Genomic DNA, 15,971 nt, shown 5'->3' on the forward strand with positions numbered 1-15,971 from the left:
TGATTTTTTAATTTTTTCTTTTTTTGAATCCCCTTAATAGAAATTTTGCATGTGCCACTACTCGAACCCGAAATTTCTGCTTAAAAATAAAGAAATACACATTCCACCACAACCCGGATTGATAAAAAGAACAAAATAGTCATGAATAAGTAAAACCTTAAAAATTGGACAAGGGGGAAAAAGACAAAAAATTAAATAGTACTCCCTTCAGTCCGTTTTGTATGTCGGTGTAGGGAGAAAAAGGTCTCAAATATTTGTTACTTTTTAAAATTATAAAGATATTTCTTTTTTATATTTTACTCTTACTTTCAAGAAAGCGTATAGTTATTAAGTAGTCTTCTAAGAAAGATAAGTGTAATTAGTTAAACACTCCTTATGAAATTCAAAAATAGCCAGATTTACAAGTAGTTATTCAAAAATAGTCACAGTTTCAAAAGTAATCGAAATTTAGCCATTTTTCATGTAAAGATAAATCTGAACAAAAACACTATTTAAAATGCGGAAAAATACTCCAGTATATTATACTGGAATTCCAGATAATATATTGAAGTTCATAATATACCGGTCCAGTATAATATACTAGAGATTGGTTCAGTATACCAGTCCAGTGCTCCAATCTCAAGTATATTATGCTGGAACTTTTCGCGTATTGGAGTTCCAGCACAATATGCTGGAAGTTCATACACATGTGCACCGGTCTCCAGTATATTATGCTGAAACTTTTCGTGTCGCAGCAAAATAGTGACTATTTTTCAATGACTTTGCAAACACTGGCTATTTTTGAATGACCAATCTGAAAACTGGCTAGCCCGTGCTATTTTTACATACTTGATGCTTTTTTAATTGTGTGTCAACTTTAGACGAGGGATAAAAAGATATGAATGATGCAAGAATTATATTTATTATAAAGAGTATTATTTTTGTGCAAGATATAACCTAAAAATGAGTTTTGTTTATTGTTTGAAATAATAGTTTAATACATGAGGGTTATAATGATCATTTCAGTACTTTAATCCATGTATTACTTAAAATGATAATCAGACAATGTACAAACAATCCTAAATTTATGCAATTATAAAAAAAGATAAACAAACATTGCACAAACTAATCATGCCTTGTACATGAAACCAAATCAGCCAAAGGCTGTCGCATTTCGTTTCACCGGTTTTTTCTCCTAAATTTTATTTTCAACCTCCAAAAAAATCTCTCCTAAATATTTTATGAAATGGAAAAAATAAAGAAAATAAAAAGGCTATTTTATTTTGCCCAATAAAGATGAGAGATTACAACGACTTTGACAGGCCCCTTCCTCCAACCGCCCGCGCACCCCGACTCCCGCGAGAAAAATAACGCTCTCCCTCTCTCTCTCTCTCTCTCACACAAAAGCCATTACTGAGTGAGAGAGAATAGTGTGCGCGCGCGTGACAATAAAAACCACTAAAAACCCCTCTTTTCTCTCTCTAAAACCCCCACTCGAACTCGATCAAAACCATTCCCACGAGGCACACAACAAACACTCTCTTCTTTCTCACTCACTCGTGTTCATAGATTACATATACGTATAGCCAGCCGTACATAGATTATAAACATATACGAAATATTTGTATAGTTATTTGTATTTATAAATTAATTTAAAGGGCAATGGAGAGGTACAGTGGGACCCAGGCAATGGAGGGTGCTCCGGTGTCGGAATGGACTTCTCCCGGCGGCGATACTGGGCTCGAAGGCGAGTATACTCTTACCTGCATTTCAATTTCGGACCAATTAGTATCAGTTCGTATAATGTGGACTGTATTTGTGTCATATATTATTTATGGGTAATGCAGAGGCTATGTGGCAGTTGTCGGTGGGAAGTGGCCCAGAATCGTACCCTGAACGGCCCAACGAGGCCGATTGTATTTATTATTTGAGGACGGGTTTCTGTGGCTATGGCTCTCGCTGTCGGTTCAATCATCCTCCCGATCGTAATTTGGTATTTTCTCTTCTTTACTTCCAATTAATTAGGGTTTATTTCTAGGTGTTTATGCTTTATGTACCTGATCAACTTGATTTATTTTCTCACTGTCCAATTCAGCTTGATCTTCTTAATATATCAGGTTTTTAAAATCTTCATTAGTGATGTCTATTATATATCCTTGAAAGTTATATCTGAAAGATCTTTCCTTTTTTGTACATTTTGTACTTTTGATCTTTAGTTTAGTCAGCAGAAAATATTCCAAATTTCATGTATGTAAGTTAATGACAGGTTATGGGAGCTGCGAGAGCTATCGGAGGAGGAGGAGGAGAAGGAGAATACCCCGAAAGAGTGGGTCAACCTGTTTGCCAGGTAGTTTCCTTAAATGTGATGCATCAGTTTCGGAATTTGGTGTTCATTTAATGATCAAATTCGAGAGTGAATATATGTTTTCTGGATTTGACTCTCTTAGTGCAATAACTTGGTTTACTTTTTGTTGATCCTGTACTATTTGGACTCCTGTTTTTTTAACCAAGATTTATGCTTTTACTTCTTATTGGATCTTTATTATGCTGAATGGTAGCTTATGTTGTCCTAGCATCTAGTAACTTGTCCTATTTGTGCTCCCAGTTCGTTAACCAAGATTTGTGCTTTTCCTACTTATTGGATCTCTAGTAGGTCTAATAGGCAGCTTATGTTGTCCTAGCATCTAGTAACTTATCCACAGAAAAAAAAAAGTTGTCCTACCATCTACTATGCTATTTAGATGTTGATCATGCTGATAAGTGCTTATGTTCTTGTTGCTTTTGGTCTTTGGAAATATACTGTTGAATTGGGATACTGATAACTATTTTAGTTTGAATAACCAGATTTAGTTTCTACTTTCTACCATTGGGTGCTAGTTTCGAGCTTCTGTTGGAGGAAATGCTTCAGAGACTTTCTATCTCACCATGATTCATCTGTTCACTTGGCTGTTTAGAATGTTATCTGTTGGAAAAATTTTGTTGTTGTACTTTTAGGATTAAATAATCAAAGGAAAAAATGAAAATGGTTTTGTCTGCTACAATATTCCCTCACTTATCTTCGTATTATTTGATCCATCAAGTGTACCTATTCTATTCCAAACTATGACTCACATTAAAAGGTTGTTTAAAATTTTGATCTGCTGCTAATTCACCTAAGTGATTGTTGAATATGGAAACTGTCGGTCAGCAAAGCTAGATAGTTTTTTGTCCTTTTTTGGAAACTTTTCAAAACCTTTGTATATAAGACTTTTACTGTTCACTGTTATAATGCTAGTTTTTGCTGATTATGATTTACAGTACTATATGAGGACGGGGATGTGTAAATTTGGTGCTTCCTGCAAATATCACCATCCAAGACAGGGAGGTGGATCTCCAGCCCTGATGACACATAACATTTATGGATACCCACTGCGACCGGTCTGCCTTCTTTTCATGTTCATTTCGTTCCTTTTGTTTCCTTGTTTTGTTATCTTCCGTTCCTTTATGTTTACGTTCTTTTTCCTTGTCTCCTTTGAAAAGTTTGACCATTGACGTATCTTTCTGATTTGGCTCTTTGAGTTCCTGGCACAGGGTGAAAAGGAATGTTTGTTCTATATGAAAACAGGGCAGTGTAAATTTGGCATCACCTGTAAATTTCACCATCCACAGCCAGCTGGTGTGCAAGTGCCAGCATCAGCAGCTAGACCTGGAGCTTTTCCTTTGCCAGCGGCTGTTCCCCCACCAGCCACTTATCCAACAGTGCAATCTCCTTCTGTTCAATCAGCTCAACAATATGGAGTGATTGCTGGCAACTGGCCGGTTGTGAGGCCTACTCTGCTTCCAGGTTCCTATCTTCCTGGCACATACGGCCCTATGCTTTTCCCCCCTGGGATGGTTCCTGTGCCAGGTTGGACTCCTTATCCGGTAGGTATATTATGAGTGTTTTTTGCAGCTGCTGATGTAGACCTTTCCTGAAAGGCACTGTTTATTTCCTGAGTATTAAATTATATGGTGCAGGCATCTGCTAGTCAATTGCCCTCCCTAACTACTCAGCCTGCTGCTGGAGCAGGTCCAGTTTATGGGCTTACGCAACTCTCTGCATCAGCACCTTCCTACATGGGACCGCACACGTCTCTTACTGCTTCTATAGGTCCTTCAGGCAGCATCCAGAAGGAACATGCGTTCCCAGAAAGGCCTGGGCAACCTGAATGTCAGTATTACATGAAGTATGGGGATTGCAAATTTGGATCTTCATGTAGATACCATCATCCACCTGAGTGGAGTGGACCAAAATCAGGTTTTATCCTTAGTGCGATGGGTCTTCCTCTTCGTCCTGTAAGCAACTTGGCTTTCAATCTTTAGATTGAGATTCTTCTTTGCACGTTTATGTTTCATTCTTTTGGTCTTGCTTGCAAGTTAATTAGATTATAACAGGTCATCAACCAACATTTCCTCAGCCTTTCTAAGTGCAAATTTTCAATTTCATGTTCTATCGGAAAAAATATTGACAATGAGATGATAGCAAGAGTGCTCTGTCGATCTCTCCTAGCATTTTTATTGGTGTTATGTTTAACACTTTTCTTGATTCATGTTTCCTGAGTAATGCTGATGTTCCAATAAGCACCTGTTTCATTTGAATTTTTTAAACTAGTGTTGTGTCCCCCCCCCCCCCCAGAGAAAACAAACCTAGACTAATGGTAATACTAAATTTTTAGAGAAGCTAAATCTATTCGAGATTTGGCTATTGTACATGATGTAGATACAATTTTTGATACATAAGGGTTCTGCATAATCTGTAATTACACCTTGTCGCACTGGCTTAGTGTAAGTACTTATAAACTTTGTGAGTACTTGGTAAAAAGAATCTATTCGAGAAGCTATGAAACAACAGCAAAAACAGCTATGCCTCAATTGCAAGCTAGTTAGGCAACTATGTGAATCCTCACCATTCATTTTGGTTCTGTTGGACCATTTCATTCCAATATTTAATAATTTAGGGTTATGTTACACTAAGTAAAAAGACTTCCAGCAAATATTGGACCTAACATAAGCATACCAAACATCTTAAGCATTAATTCCAACAGGTTGCTATTGCCTGTATTGATCATCTGCTCTCATTGTATTCTATTTTTTTGCGAAGTATGGATTCGAGAGATTACAGGTCTTTTGAGACAATTTCTCCCTTGAGATCTTAGGTCTAGCTGGTTCGTTACACTTTCAATCATCATGGCTTCACTCTAGAGGTGGGTACATTTGTAGGTCTACATAGGACTTAACCAGATAATCTCTTTCTTTCATTTTATCCCCTATGTGTGTTGCTTGCACCTTCTATTGGAGGTGATCATTCGGATCTTGTATGGTGCACATCCATTTGTAGGTCTGCATAGGATATAACCAAATCATCTCAAGCGGCCTTCACTCGTCTTTTTCTCTATGTGTGTTGCTTGCACGTTCTGTCAGAGGTGATCATTCTGATATTGTCTAATTTATATGATTGCACTTTCATCTTAACATCCATGGTTCTTTAATAATCATTCTCTTGGAACTGTAGCTATATGCTTAGGAATCCAACTGAACTTAGGTGTGTTTTCCATCTAATTTTTGTACTAAAGCATTCTCTATGATGGGAGTACTTTTGTCTCTACCACCTTTTTCTCCATAGCAGTGGAATATTGAAAAAAGGACAGTGAACTCCATTTTTTAATTGATTAACATTAAAATCAATTTAATATGTTGTCAGTGTTATTTAGCATGAAGTAGTGTCCTAGCTGTTATGATAGTAAATTCAAGTGAAAAAAGTAATTTTTATTTTCAATACATCTTTCTTGAAATTTAAGAAACCTTTGTCAATTAGCTATTAGGAATGCTATCTTTGCAGTGGTCTGTTTCACACACAGCTGCATGGCTTTTGTCACCATTTGCAGCCTCTAAGTGCCATCTCCTAGGTTGCACGGAACTTCGCAGATTTTCTTTGACAAATTAATCTTAGGATTCTGAAGTTGAGTTGGAGTATTTTAAATGTTCTTCCAAGTCAAAGTCATCCACTTCCTAGTTAATGACACAGCTGTCTAATAACTTATACTACATTTTCAGTCAGAAACTTTTGTATCTTTTGAATGCTTAAAAATTACAGAAAACGTGGAAGAGACTTAAAATAGTCTCTATATTGCCGTGGTCTCATGGTGTTTATCTATACAATTACTTGTTCAAGTGCAGCAAAAAGTGGTTAAACTTTGTATTGTTCATAAGCAACCAGAATACAGTGCAAGCTGCAAAAATTCATCCTTATTCACCAGGGTTTTTCACCTCAACTGGGGCCTTGTAAATATGTGATACACTGATATTATCTGAAGTTTGAGTTGTTAGTTACTATTGTACACTTAAAAATTGTTGTGGCACATTTACTGGCACCAGTGGCGGAGGCAGGATCTCCACGAAGGGGGTTTAAAAAAAAAAATTGTATTTAGTGGGAATTGAACTCATGACTTTATGTAGATTTTGAACCCCCTTGACCACTAAACTACACTTTTGGATTGTGTTAAGGGGGTTCAAAACTTAATATATAAAGGTAATAGATTTTGCCTTATATATACAGTGTATTTTTTCGGCGAAGGGGGTTCGGGTGAACCCCCTTGCGCCCCCCTAAATCCGCCCGACTGGCACCTTTGCTATAAACAGTATGCTTTACTGCGGATGGTGAGAAATGCTTGGTTCCTGCTCTATTCTTATGCTTATTTTTGTTCGTTGTGTTGGAAAGTCAAAATTTTAGCTTTTTCCACATGTCAACTTGGATTATGGACTATATTTGAATGCCTTGCTTATCGGCGATTAAAGAACATATTTCTTGACTTTGTGATGCCATATCATCATCCTTTTTATGTTATTCACGCATCCGTTGAGATCTGCATTGCCAAGTTGATGTTGCATTCTGGTTCTATTTGTGTGAAGTGATTCCTAGTAGTCCATTGATCTTTTGGCAAGATTCATCCAGTAGTTAATCATCAGCTATCTGGTGATCAGTTCCATGAATGACCGTGCTAATATAGTAGTTTGACTAGTTTTTAAGCTTACTGCATGAGCCAGGAATTGATTTGTTTTTTGATTTACTTCTATATAGTATATCTTAAACACTTTTGTTTCTTACCGAGGTGTATTAATATTTTAACAGAGTGAATTGTATGCTTTAATATTAACTGTGCTGTGCTCAGACTGGAAGATCATTCTTTTTGGGTTCTCTTAATTGTTCTTAGGGTGCACCAATTTGCTCTCACTATTCACAAAATGGAGTGTGCAAATTTGGACCTTCTTGCAAGTTTGACCATCCAATGGGAATAAGCTATAGTCCCTCGGCATCTTCTCTCGTTGATATGCCAGTTGCGCCTTACCCTGTGGGATCTTCTGTTGGTACTTTGGCTCCATCCTCCTCGTCCTCAGATTTGAAGCCCGAACTTGTATCTGGATCCACCAAGGATGCCTTCTCTACCCAAACGTCTTCTATGAGCACTTCAAGCGGTTCAGTTGGTTCAATGTTCTCAAAGGGTGGTCCTGTTTCTCATTCTGGTGCTCAACAGTCTATACAGAGTTCTACCTCTTCCAGTGGCAGCAGCAGTACAGGTTGCGATGGTGAGGCTCAAACATCAAGTTGAGAGAAAAGATTGAGAAATCACATTTTTCTCCTGCTGAATGATCATGATCAAGGATTCCGTTTTTGGTGCTAGCCTTTCTTAGGAGGCTTTTATCTTAGTCATCTTGGTTCCTCCCATTCACATCTAGCACACACTCTAGTTCTGTCTTTCTGTGTTCATATAATCACCACATGGCTCACCTTTTCCATCTAGCACACACTAGTTCTGTCATTTTGTGTTCATTAAATCACCACATGGCTCTCCTTCTCCATTTTTGCCCATTTTGAATAAGTGTATTCCATCCTTCAGAGGTCCAACAACCCTCAGTGGAGGTGAATATCTAGTAACAAAAACCACCTTCCTTTTAGATGTCATATTTGGACCTTGTTGTGGCTATTTATGTTGTAGTCTTTTAGGGAACCAAAAAAAATCCTGCCGTGTCATTCTCCTTCCAATTGGACTGTCTTCACTCCTGTCCTATTTGGTCCCTTTTAAAACTAGGGACAAGCTCCAACTTGACTATAGGAATGAATATCCTGGTCTTGTTGTTTTGGTGTGGGACTTTCTTGTGAAGAAAACAGCTGATTCACAGATTCCGAGCAAGACAAATGTATTGCTGCCTTTATGGGATCTACCTGATACTTTATGTTGTGATATGGGAAATCACCCAACTTTTTTTCTTTTATTATAATATTTAACACCAAATACAGCAAAATTACCAAGGGGAAACCTTGACTTTGTAAGAATTCAATTTCTGTTTGTATCAAATTCAGACTCACCACTGTCATTTTGATGCTATTTATCGGTTATGATTTTCCCCGTGAGTGTGCTGCCAACGATTACTGTCTAGAGTGCCCTTAGAAATAAATATGAGGTTCCATTGATTACCTAAGTTACAAAGTTGAGGTTCTAAAGTGGTTAAAGCTAACAAAACCAAGGAGGAAAACAAGTCATAGCTCAATAAAATGAACTAAATGACATCGGGTCTGAGGTCAAGAGTGTAGTTGTAAGCTAGAGTCGTGAGATTGAATATTTCTCCTGAAATCTAGATCTTTCCAATCTAAGTGACTGATCGACTTGTAATCTGTTCTCTGCACGATTGTGGCATGTCCTTTTCTGCCCAAAGAAACTGGAATCTTATTAGCAGCTTAGTAAAATGCTATAGATTTAAGCATGTTTTTTTGGTTGATAATGTTTGAGACTTACCCTTTAACGAAATTTCTCTATTTTCCGCTTTCTGGTTTGCTGGATTTCAATTTTGTTTTGGCTTAGTTGAGCTTTCGTCTCAGCAAGTGTCATATATTAGGGCAATTTCGAATTATAACCAGGAATATCAATATCTGATGGCAGTAGGAGTTTTTTTAGAGTCGAAATAACAAACTCAAACTTTCTTTTTAGCTTTGCATTACTGTTATTTATGTTTCAACTAGTAGCAATCTAATATAATGTGCATTTCACACATTAACTTTCTACAACATAATCGCTAAAAACATTGAAAACTACTATTAGCATTCTCTTTCTTCTTTTGTTGAAATTAATTAGCCAAACTCTGATAATAGTGACATATACAGAAAAATAGCAGTAGTACATTAATTCAAGAAAATCAATCTTCAATGTAACTCAAAAGTAATGTAGGAGTAGACTGCACTACTCCACTTTCGAGTTTTGCACGTTATGACATTTCTTACGACCATCAACATCAGACTGTGCACGGTAAAATTCTTGAAAGAATATGACAAAACTACAAAATAGGAACTCAAACATAGGGGGTAAGTCTCTTTGAGAGAACCTAAAAACTCTCAAACAATGCTTCTGAGTTCCAAGGAATAAAGGTGATAAAATGAGAAACGCCATAGTCAGTTAATTATTCCTGCTGTCTACCCTTACTTCTGAAACTTGAGTGCACCAAAGGCAGATGCAGAATGCGATAGCCTTGTGGCAGTTAAACAAATAAGACATTGAAGACTACTCATTTGGGGGCACAATCAAAATATTGCCAATATCTCTTCAGACTGAGCCCCAGGTAACAGCAACAGACGAAAGCCTAATTAAGCTCCAAAGAGATGAATTCCAATGACACTTGGATTAAACAATGCAGAAATCTAATTTTGGCATTTCAAATTTCTACAGCCTCTCATATTAATGGGCAGGATTGCTAATCACACAGGTGTGATGTTTTTCTTCATGTCTTGGACTTCACAAATCACATGAATATGCAGAACAGAAATGCTATCCCTGCCTACACAAAGCCAAAGCTGCAAGATACCATGCTAACCACCAAGGAACAGTGCATAATGGGCTCTTCAACAAATCTAGCTGGCTCTTGAGGAAGAAAAACTGATGGCTTGCTCTTCCATTAGCCACAAGAATTTAGATTCCAACAACATCATTATAGCCATTGTCAGATGACTATGCTGCAGCTCAACCTTTATCCATCTCAATCCATTGTTACACTAGGATTGTAGCCAATGTATCAATGACTGGTACTACTGAATTAGTCCAAGGACTTGTACTCCACCACAGTATCATATGTTTGCATAGACAAAGGGCTTTCGGCAAAGCACCTACAGTGAACATTATTATCTAAGTCACAGAATGCGGTACGAACAACAGCGCTTGAGAGAGAGAGAGAGAGAGACAGAGAGCAAGTCCCCATTACATCCCCACCCTAAAGAAAGAGAGAGATCGAGAGCCTCAATTTTTTTTCAGATAAAATTTCTAATTAAAACGAACGAAGCCAAAAAGCAAAAAACACATTAAAACGACAGGAAAAAGGAATGACATTACCTGAAAATAGTCAACAAAAGAGCAATTATATAACATAGGGAATATTTTCTCAAAAGAAGTTATATTCTCTGTTTTACTATGTTATAATTGTAGCTCAGGTAGTTAGTTAGGATAGCAGTTTCTAATTCTAAACAGATCACTAGTAAATATAGCGCTGCCTGGAAGGGCTATTTATTTAGAGCTTATTTGCCTATAAAAGCAATAGTGAATAAATGTTTGACAGATAAACCTTGATGAAGTTCTCCCTTTTTGTCTAAGAGATGAATCCAATGCAATGAGTTTAACACCGATGGTCAGCAATGTTCACAAATGATTGTTAAGATGGTTGACAGGAATCGACTCTCACAGCCAAACACTGGAGCAAGAAGAAAAACAACGATTTAACGTCTGATGTTAATCTATTTTCAAAAAAATGTCTGATGTTAATCAGAAGTTTTTTTGCCAAACAACATCAAACCTAAGGAATTGTTTACATTACCCACAATACCGAACCAGAGCTTTGGGCGACCCTATTCTCAGCTTCAGTTAGGAAAGCGAGGCATCTCATGGATGCCGATAAGAGATTAAATTAAGCAGAGAAAATACTTGGCATATTCCTTTATCTCAATGTGAGCTCTTCTGAGTGAAACTTACAAAATAGGTCCCAAGGCGGTTTTTTTTTTTTTTTTTTTTTGGGGGGGGGGGGGGGGGCGGGAAGGTGATTCTCCTGCCCTACATCCAAATCAATTTGCTTGGATATTTGAGGAATTGACCTAAATAGTCAACAACCCAACAGCTTAAACCAGAAATAAATGGTGGATGTATAATATATGTATAATCAGTGTAAAATCTATGTATATATAGGAAAACTAAACAGTGAATGCGGCCATATTTGTGCAAATATCCCTATGAATTTCCCCTCCCAAAGTCCCAATATTGACTGCAGTGTGTTCAATTCTGATACTTGGTCCTGAATGGAGAAGTATTTGTACGAGCAAAAAGATTGATTGCTATTAGAACATAGCAATTTTTTGTTAGTTTTTGAGAAATGTCATAAAATATCGACTACGGAGTGTTCAACTTGAATACTTGGCCTCAAATAGAAAAGAAAACACTTCTTTGATGAAAATTTGATTGCTGTTAGAGTCATGCAACATAAAGGTTTGACTAATGTATACAATAGCTAGGTTAAAGTAAAGAAGCATAGAAGTATAATGAAAGATACCTCAGTTCGTGCCAAAACATTTCAGCATGTTCATGCAAGAAGGGTCGCAACGGCGCAAGAAAATCATCTCCGGCATACTGTTGTGTTGAATGTGTATTTTCGGAGATAAAAAGTGAGGTAACAACATGGACGATAATGGACGGATCTGGATCCCCCAGTATAGCCTGCAGCTCCCTTCTTATCCAAGGTTCTATTCTCTGTAACATCTTTTCTTTGGCACTCCTATTATCCATGCGCTATAAATTTAAACACCGAGTAAAGATCAGAATCAAATTTAGACGTCTCAAGCAGAATCAGTTAAGACAAACAACTTCTAGCCATCAGGTTTATCATCAAGATAGTAGACATAATAATAGCTAAGATAGCAGACATAATAACCACAATTTCTTTAATTTATTTAGTGAAGAGCGTCAATTTATTGGGGTGAGCATTACCTGCACAAGACAATATTTGGATGAAAACCGAACAGCCTGCAATCTCTCTTCATATATACTGCAACCAAAATATATCACGATAGGTCAAACAACTAGCCATGTATTTAGGATTTTCCATGTTAATTTAGACAAAATACCTAGCACGCCAGTGAATTATTCTCCTGTTAATATCATATGAATTTGAAGCTCCAATCTGATCAAAGGATCGCCGCCTTGGGAACGGCCTCGTTCTGGAGCCAAAACCATTCAGCTCGTCTCTCCTTCTCCTAATCGCTCTGTACAAGAAAAAACTCACAAATTAATTGTACTATTTTTGGGGGATAATCCGAGCCAACTTCCGGGCACTTCAAATTAATTGTACTTTTAACACTAAAGTTAATTTTTTGGTTATGGCTAAACCTGATGGACAATTAAGGATAAAAACTAACCTTTGGTCCACCAAACGATCTCTCGACCTAGATGATGCAAACCCTAAGCGTAATTTCTTAGTCTCGTTAGGAGCTGATAATTTCTCTTTCTTAAAGGTCCCGGAGGAGAAACTGATTCTAGAGAACCATGAATCAAAGTCGGAGATACAGAGAGGGCATTTTCGCTTCATATGGCTCCATCTGCGGATGCAGTCGATGCAGTAGGCGTGCATACATGGGATAATAACCGCTGCTTTCCGATGGTGTAACCGGCTCAGGCATATTGGACATGATTTCCCGACTACAGCATTGACAATTCGCTTAAATCTCGAGTCCATAGGGGAAGAGACGATTTCAAATCGGGCCAATTGTTAAATCCAGCAGATTTTATTGGATTTCTTTGGCGGTTATATCACCGGCCCGATTCTTGTTTCCTAATTTGGAAAGCTCGTCCAAGTCAAAATAAAATTAAAATTCTCCAATTCAAAAAAACCTAGAATTGACTCCAAACTAAGGTCATGATTTTGATAAAACACTCATAGCTTTGTTGGAGTCTCCAAATGTCGTGTTGAATTAGATTCAAGGATTATAATTCCATCATCATTTGTATCTTTCAATTTCAGTCATGTGTTTTACTTTAGTAAAAATAGGGTCATTGGAATATACTCTCGCGCTCTCCTTTTTTACATAGAGTTTAACTCTATATTCGAGCCCGTTTGGACGTGACTTTTTTTTTGGTTTCTCGCTCGGTTTCCGGTACTTATATTGGGGCCCGACTAAATCCGGACTTGTTTGGATGTGACTTGTTATAACTTGTAAGTGAATTTTAAGTCAAAAATCATAAGTTAGAAATTCTAGTTTTTGAGTTATGGCTTATTTTTGTCATTTTAACTTTAAAACAAATGTTTAAAAATACTTTTTTTTACTTTATTAAAATACTACAAAATGGATTAGAAGCACTTGAAATAAGCCAATTCAAAGAGGCTCTTAATAGTGTAAAATAAATTATACAGTACTCGGGCATCGTCAAAAAAATAGTTACAAATAAGTGTTCATAATAAGTGTTAAAAATAAAGCAGACTACAAGAAGTTAATATACAAATAGTGTTAGAAATCTTTACATCTGTCATTGTATATATAAGATTAATCCTTATACATACACGCACTTTAACTTTTTTTCCTTTTTCATACTAAAAGTAATTAATTAGTAGCCAAACTCTAACTAAGAGTATTATTTAAAAAAATTTAAAAAAAAAAACGCAAAGCAACACCATATATGATCATTGTTATTGTTATTATTGGCTTGCGTTGGATACGTAGAGGTTTAGGCGTACGTTACTAAACGTCTAAACCCACAAAGCTCCTGCGCTTTTGAGTTTTGGCTTTAAGGACCCTTGGAGATGAAGACTCATCACCTCATTTTCTCCACCCACCATTTCGCCGCCGATGAACACCGTTGGATTGCAGCCGAGATTTGAAAGCACCGCCTCTATCTCATGGCCTCTCTGCATCTCGTCCAGCTCGTAAATCGCTGTGTTAACACCGAGGTCGGAGAAGAGAGACTTAATAGTCTTGCTGAATATCACCACTGGCTTTTCAGTTACTATTCTGCTCACTCTCTCCATTCGCAAGTTCAATATATAAGCTAAGTATATATATAGATGCCAGCTCCTGTAAATATATATATACGAGTTGATTAATTTGTATTAGACTTTGAGTTTTAAGGTGAGGAGAAATGAAGGTCCAACGAGACATATATATATATATATATATATATATATATATATATATATATATATATATATATATATATATATATATATATATATATATATATATATAAACTTCCTTGACGTCGGTCCAGATTCGCTAAGGTTGCAGAACGAATATAATCCTAGAAAAGGAAAAGAACTGGAAGTTCCATTTAAGAATAATTAATGTATTAGATTTACTGCTCTTATTTTTTTATTCTACTTCTTAGGATTGTCAGTGCGTAAGTAATTAATAGTACAATTTACTAGCGCAAATGCAGATAATCCATTTCAGACATTATTTTTCTTTTTGGCAATATTAAACAAATTTAAATCCAAGTGAGTATAAATGTTACTGTATGTGTTCAATGTGGTCGTTTCATTTCATTAGAGACATATACTTCACAAGTATTCTACTCTATATGTTCTGATGATGGTGCCTAATTATGAACAATTTCTTTAACGTCGCAATATTTTCATTATTAGCCAAGTAAATTAACATTGTAAAAAGATATTTGGATTTGTTGCAGAATTTCATGAGAGTATTGGTTTGACAACTGATGCATATATATTCCCGCTACGTGTACGTGTATACTAAAGAAGTTTCATGATAATGATTCTTATCTCATACGGAAAAAAGAAAAAAGAAACGTGTCATTGTACGTAGGGATTTTATGCTTCATGATACGATAAGCAATGGTATAAGGGTACCATTTCTTATTTATCATTGTTAGATGGAGCTAGTTTGTAGGTATAGGGCGGAATGTAGTAACTTTGATCCAAATTTTGAATTGTCTTAAAATATTCATTGAATATATACAAATTGTTAATTTAGAATCCAATAATTTAAAAGAACTAATTAAAATCCCGAATCCATAAGGTTCAAATTCTGGCTTGTGATTATGGATATGCAATTAAAGAAATATGTGTGGAGGTGGGATAAGGAAAATCTTGATTAAGTTCCCAGGTAGAAAGTGACTTTCTTCTATTGATGATTGAATCCAGAAGGAATTAAGCGTCTGATTAGTTGGAGAAGGAGGTTGGATTTATCCAATTGGGAACTTTCTGTGGTCCAATAAACAAAGATATATTCACTCGACAAAGCAGAAAGGCAAAATGCGAAGAGAATGAGGATATAGAATTTTTGCAATGACTTTTGTTAGCACAAACTTAAACTGTTGATGACAACGCTAACCATGCACTTGGCTTCAATTTTTTGATGTTAATTAAAACTCAAATGCAAAAGCTCAACCAAAAATTTTAAGAGCAGTACTGATAACATGTGTAAAAGACTAACTCAACGATGAATTTAAGATTATATATTGCTAATAGCGCGAACACTTATTGTTTGAGAACATGTACTTGCAAAAAGACAGGACAGTACAGTACATCAGAAGGGACAAGCCATGACTCATGATGTCCAGTAGTATTATCTTTGTCCGACTTTTTCCACAGATTTTTATTTTACTTTCCATTTTATGATGTTATGTTCATACTCAATTTTATGCTTACAGATTTCCAGTGGAATTTCAAAACCTTTTGAGACCACTTCATCAAAATGGAATAACAGAACATTTCACACAATTCTAGTACTAGTCATTGCCCTTTTCTAAAATTTGGGATGAATGTCCCTAGTAGATCCCAAAGGTCGGATTTCATTTACTGATTTTTTGCTCGCACTAAAGTGTCGTACCAATCCATCGAAACATTCCCTGAATTTAAAAAGTAGTCAAGGCAAAAACAATTAACTTCCGCTAATTTGAAATATATTTATCAACTTATCCGGTTAAAATTGAAGAAGCGAG

The 15,971-nt window shown here is 36.4% G+C and overlaps 3 protein-coding genes across 6 annotated transcripts; 1 reads left to right on the plus strand and 2 right to left on the minus strand.

Annotated features, from left to right (window-relative positions):
- The first annotated feature begins 1,278 nt into the window (after positions 1 to 1,278).
- LOC107792817 (zinc finger CCCH domain-containing protein 32) lies at positions 1,279 to 8,381 on the plus strand. 2 transcript variants are annotated; one of them, XM_016615055.2, is made up of 7 exons: positions 1,279 to 1,726; positions 1,827 to 1,972; positions 2,246 to 2,326; positions 3,277 to 3,396; positions 3,550 to 3,882; positions 3,976 to 4,293; positions 7,209 to 8,381. In XM_016615055.2, exons 1-7 carry the CDS (start codon positions 1,642 to 1,644, stop codon positions 7,602 to 7,604), a joined length of 1,479 nt encoding a protein of 492 aa, XP_016470541.1. In that variant the 5' UTR covers positions 1,279 to 1,641; the 3' UTR covers positions 7,605 to 8,381. The 2 variants fall into 2 exon arrangements, with proteins under 2 accessions (XP_016470541.1, XP_016470540.1); XM_016615054.2 differs by having other exon boundaries at positions 1,280 to 1,726; positions 3,538 to 3,882.
- Positions 8,382 to 9,305: 924 nt separating this feature from the next.
- LOC107792818 (uncharacterized) lies at positions 9,306 to 14,040 on the minus strand. 3 transcript variants are annotated; one of them, XR_001649613.2, is made up of 6 exons: positions 12,437 to 14,035; positions 12,146 to 12,283; positions 12,009 to 12,066; positions 11,575 to 11,810; positions 10,600 to 10,725; positions 9,306 to 10,147 (listed from the first exon to the last, which is right to left on the minus strand). XR_001649613.2 is itself a non-coding variant. In XM_016615056.2 (5 exons), exons 1-5 carry the CDS (start codon positions 12,751 to 12,753, stop codon positions 10,078 to 10,080), a joined length of 819 nt encoding a protein of 272 aa, XP_016470542.1. In that variant the 5' UTR covers positions 12,754 to 14,040; the 3' UTR covers positions 9,306 to 10,077. The 3 variants fall into 3 exon arrangements, 2 of the variants coding, with proteins under 2 accessions (XP_016470542.1, XP_016470544.1); XM_016615056.2 differs by lacking the exon at positions 10,600 to 10,725 and having other exon boundaries at positions 12,437 to 14,040; XM_016615058.2 differs by lacking the exon at positions 10,600 to 10,725 and having other exon boundaries at positions 10,114 to 10,251.
- Positions 13,762 to 14,040, minus strand: LOC107792819 (monothiol glutaredoxin-S3-like). The gene has a single exon (XM_016615059.2). The coding sequence runs from the start codon at positions 14,038 to 14,040 to the stop codon at positions 13,762 to 13,764; it is 279 nt and encodes a 92-aa protein (XP_016470545.2).
- Positions 14,041 to 15,971: the final 1,931 nt, after the last annotated feature.

The sequence above is a fragment of the Nicotiana tabacum genome, chromosome 8 (genome assembly GCF_000715075.1).
Source record: "Nicotiana tabacum cultivar K326 chromosome 8, ASM71507v2, whole genome shotgun sequence".
Taxonomy (NCBI): Eukaryota; Viridiplantae; Streptophyta; class Magnoliopsida; order Solanales; family Solanaceae; genus Nicotiana; species Nicotiana tabacum.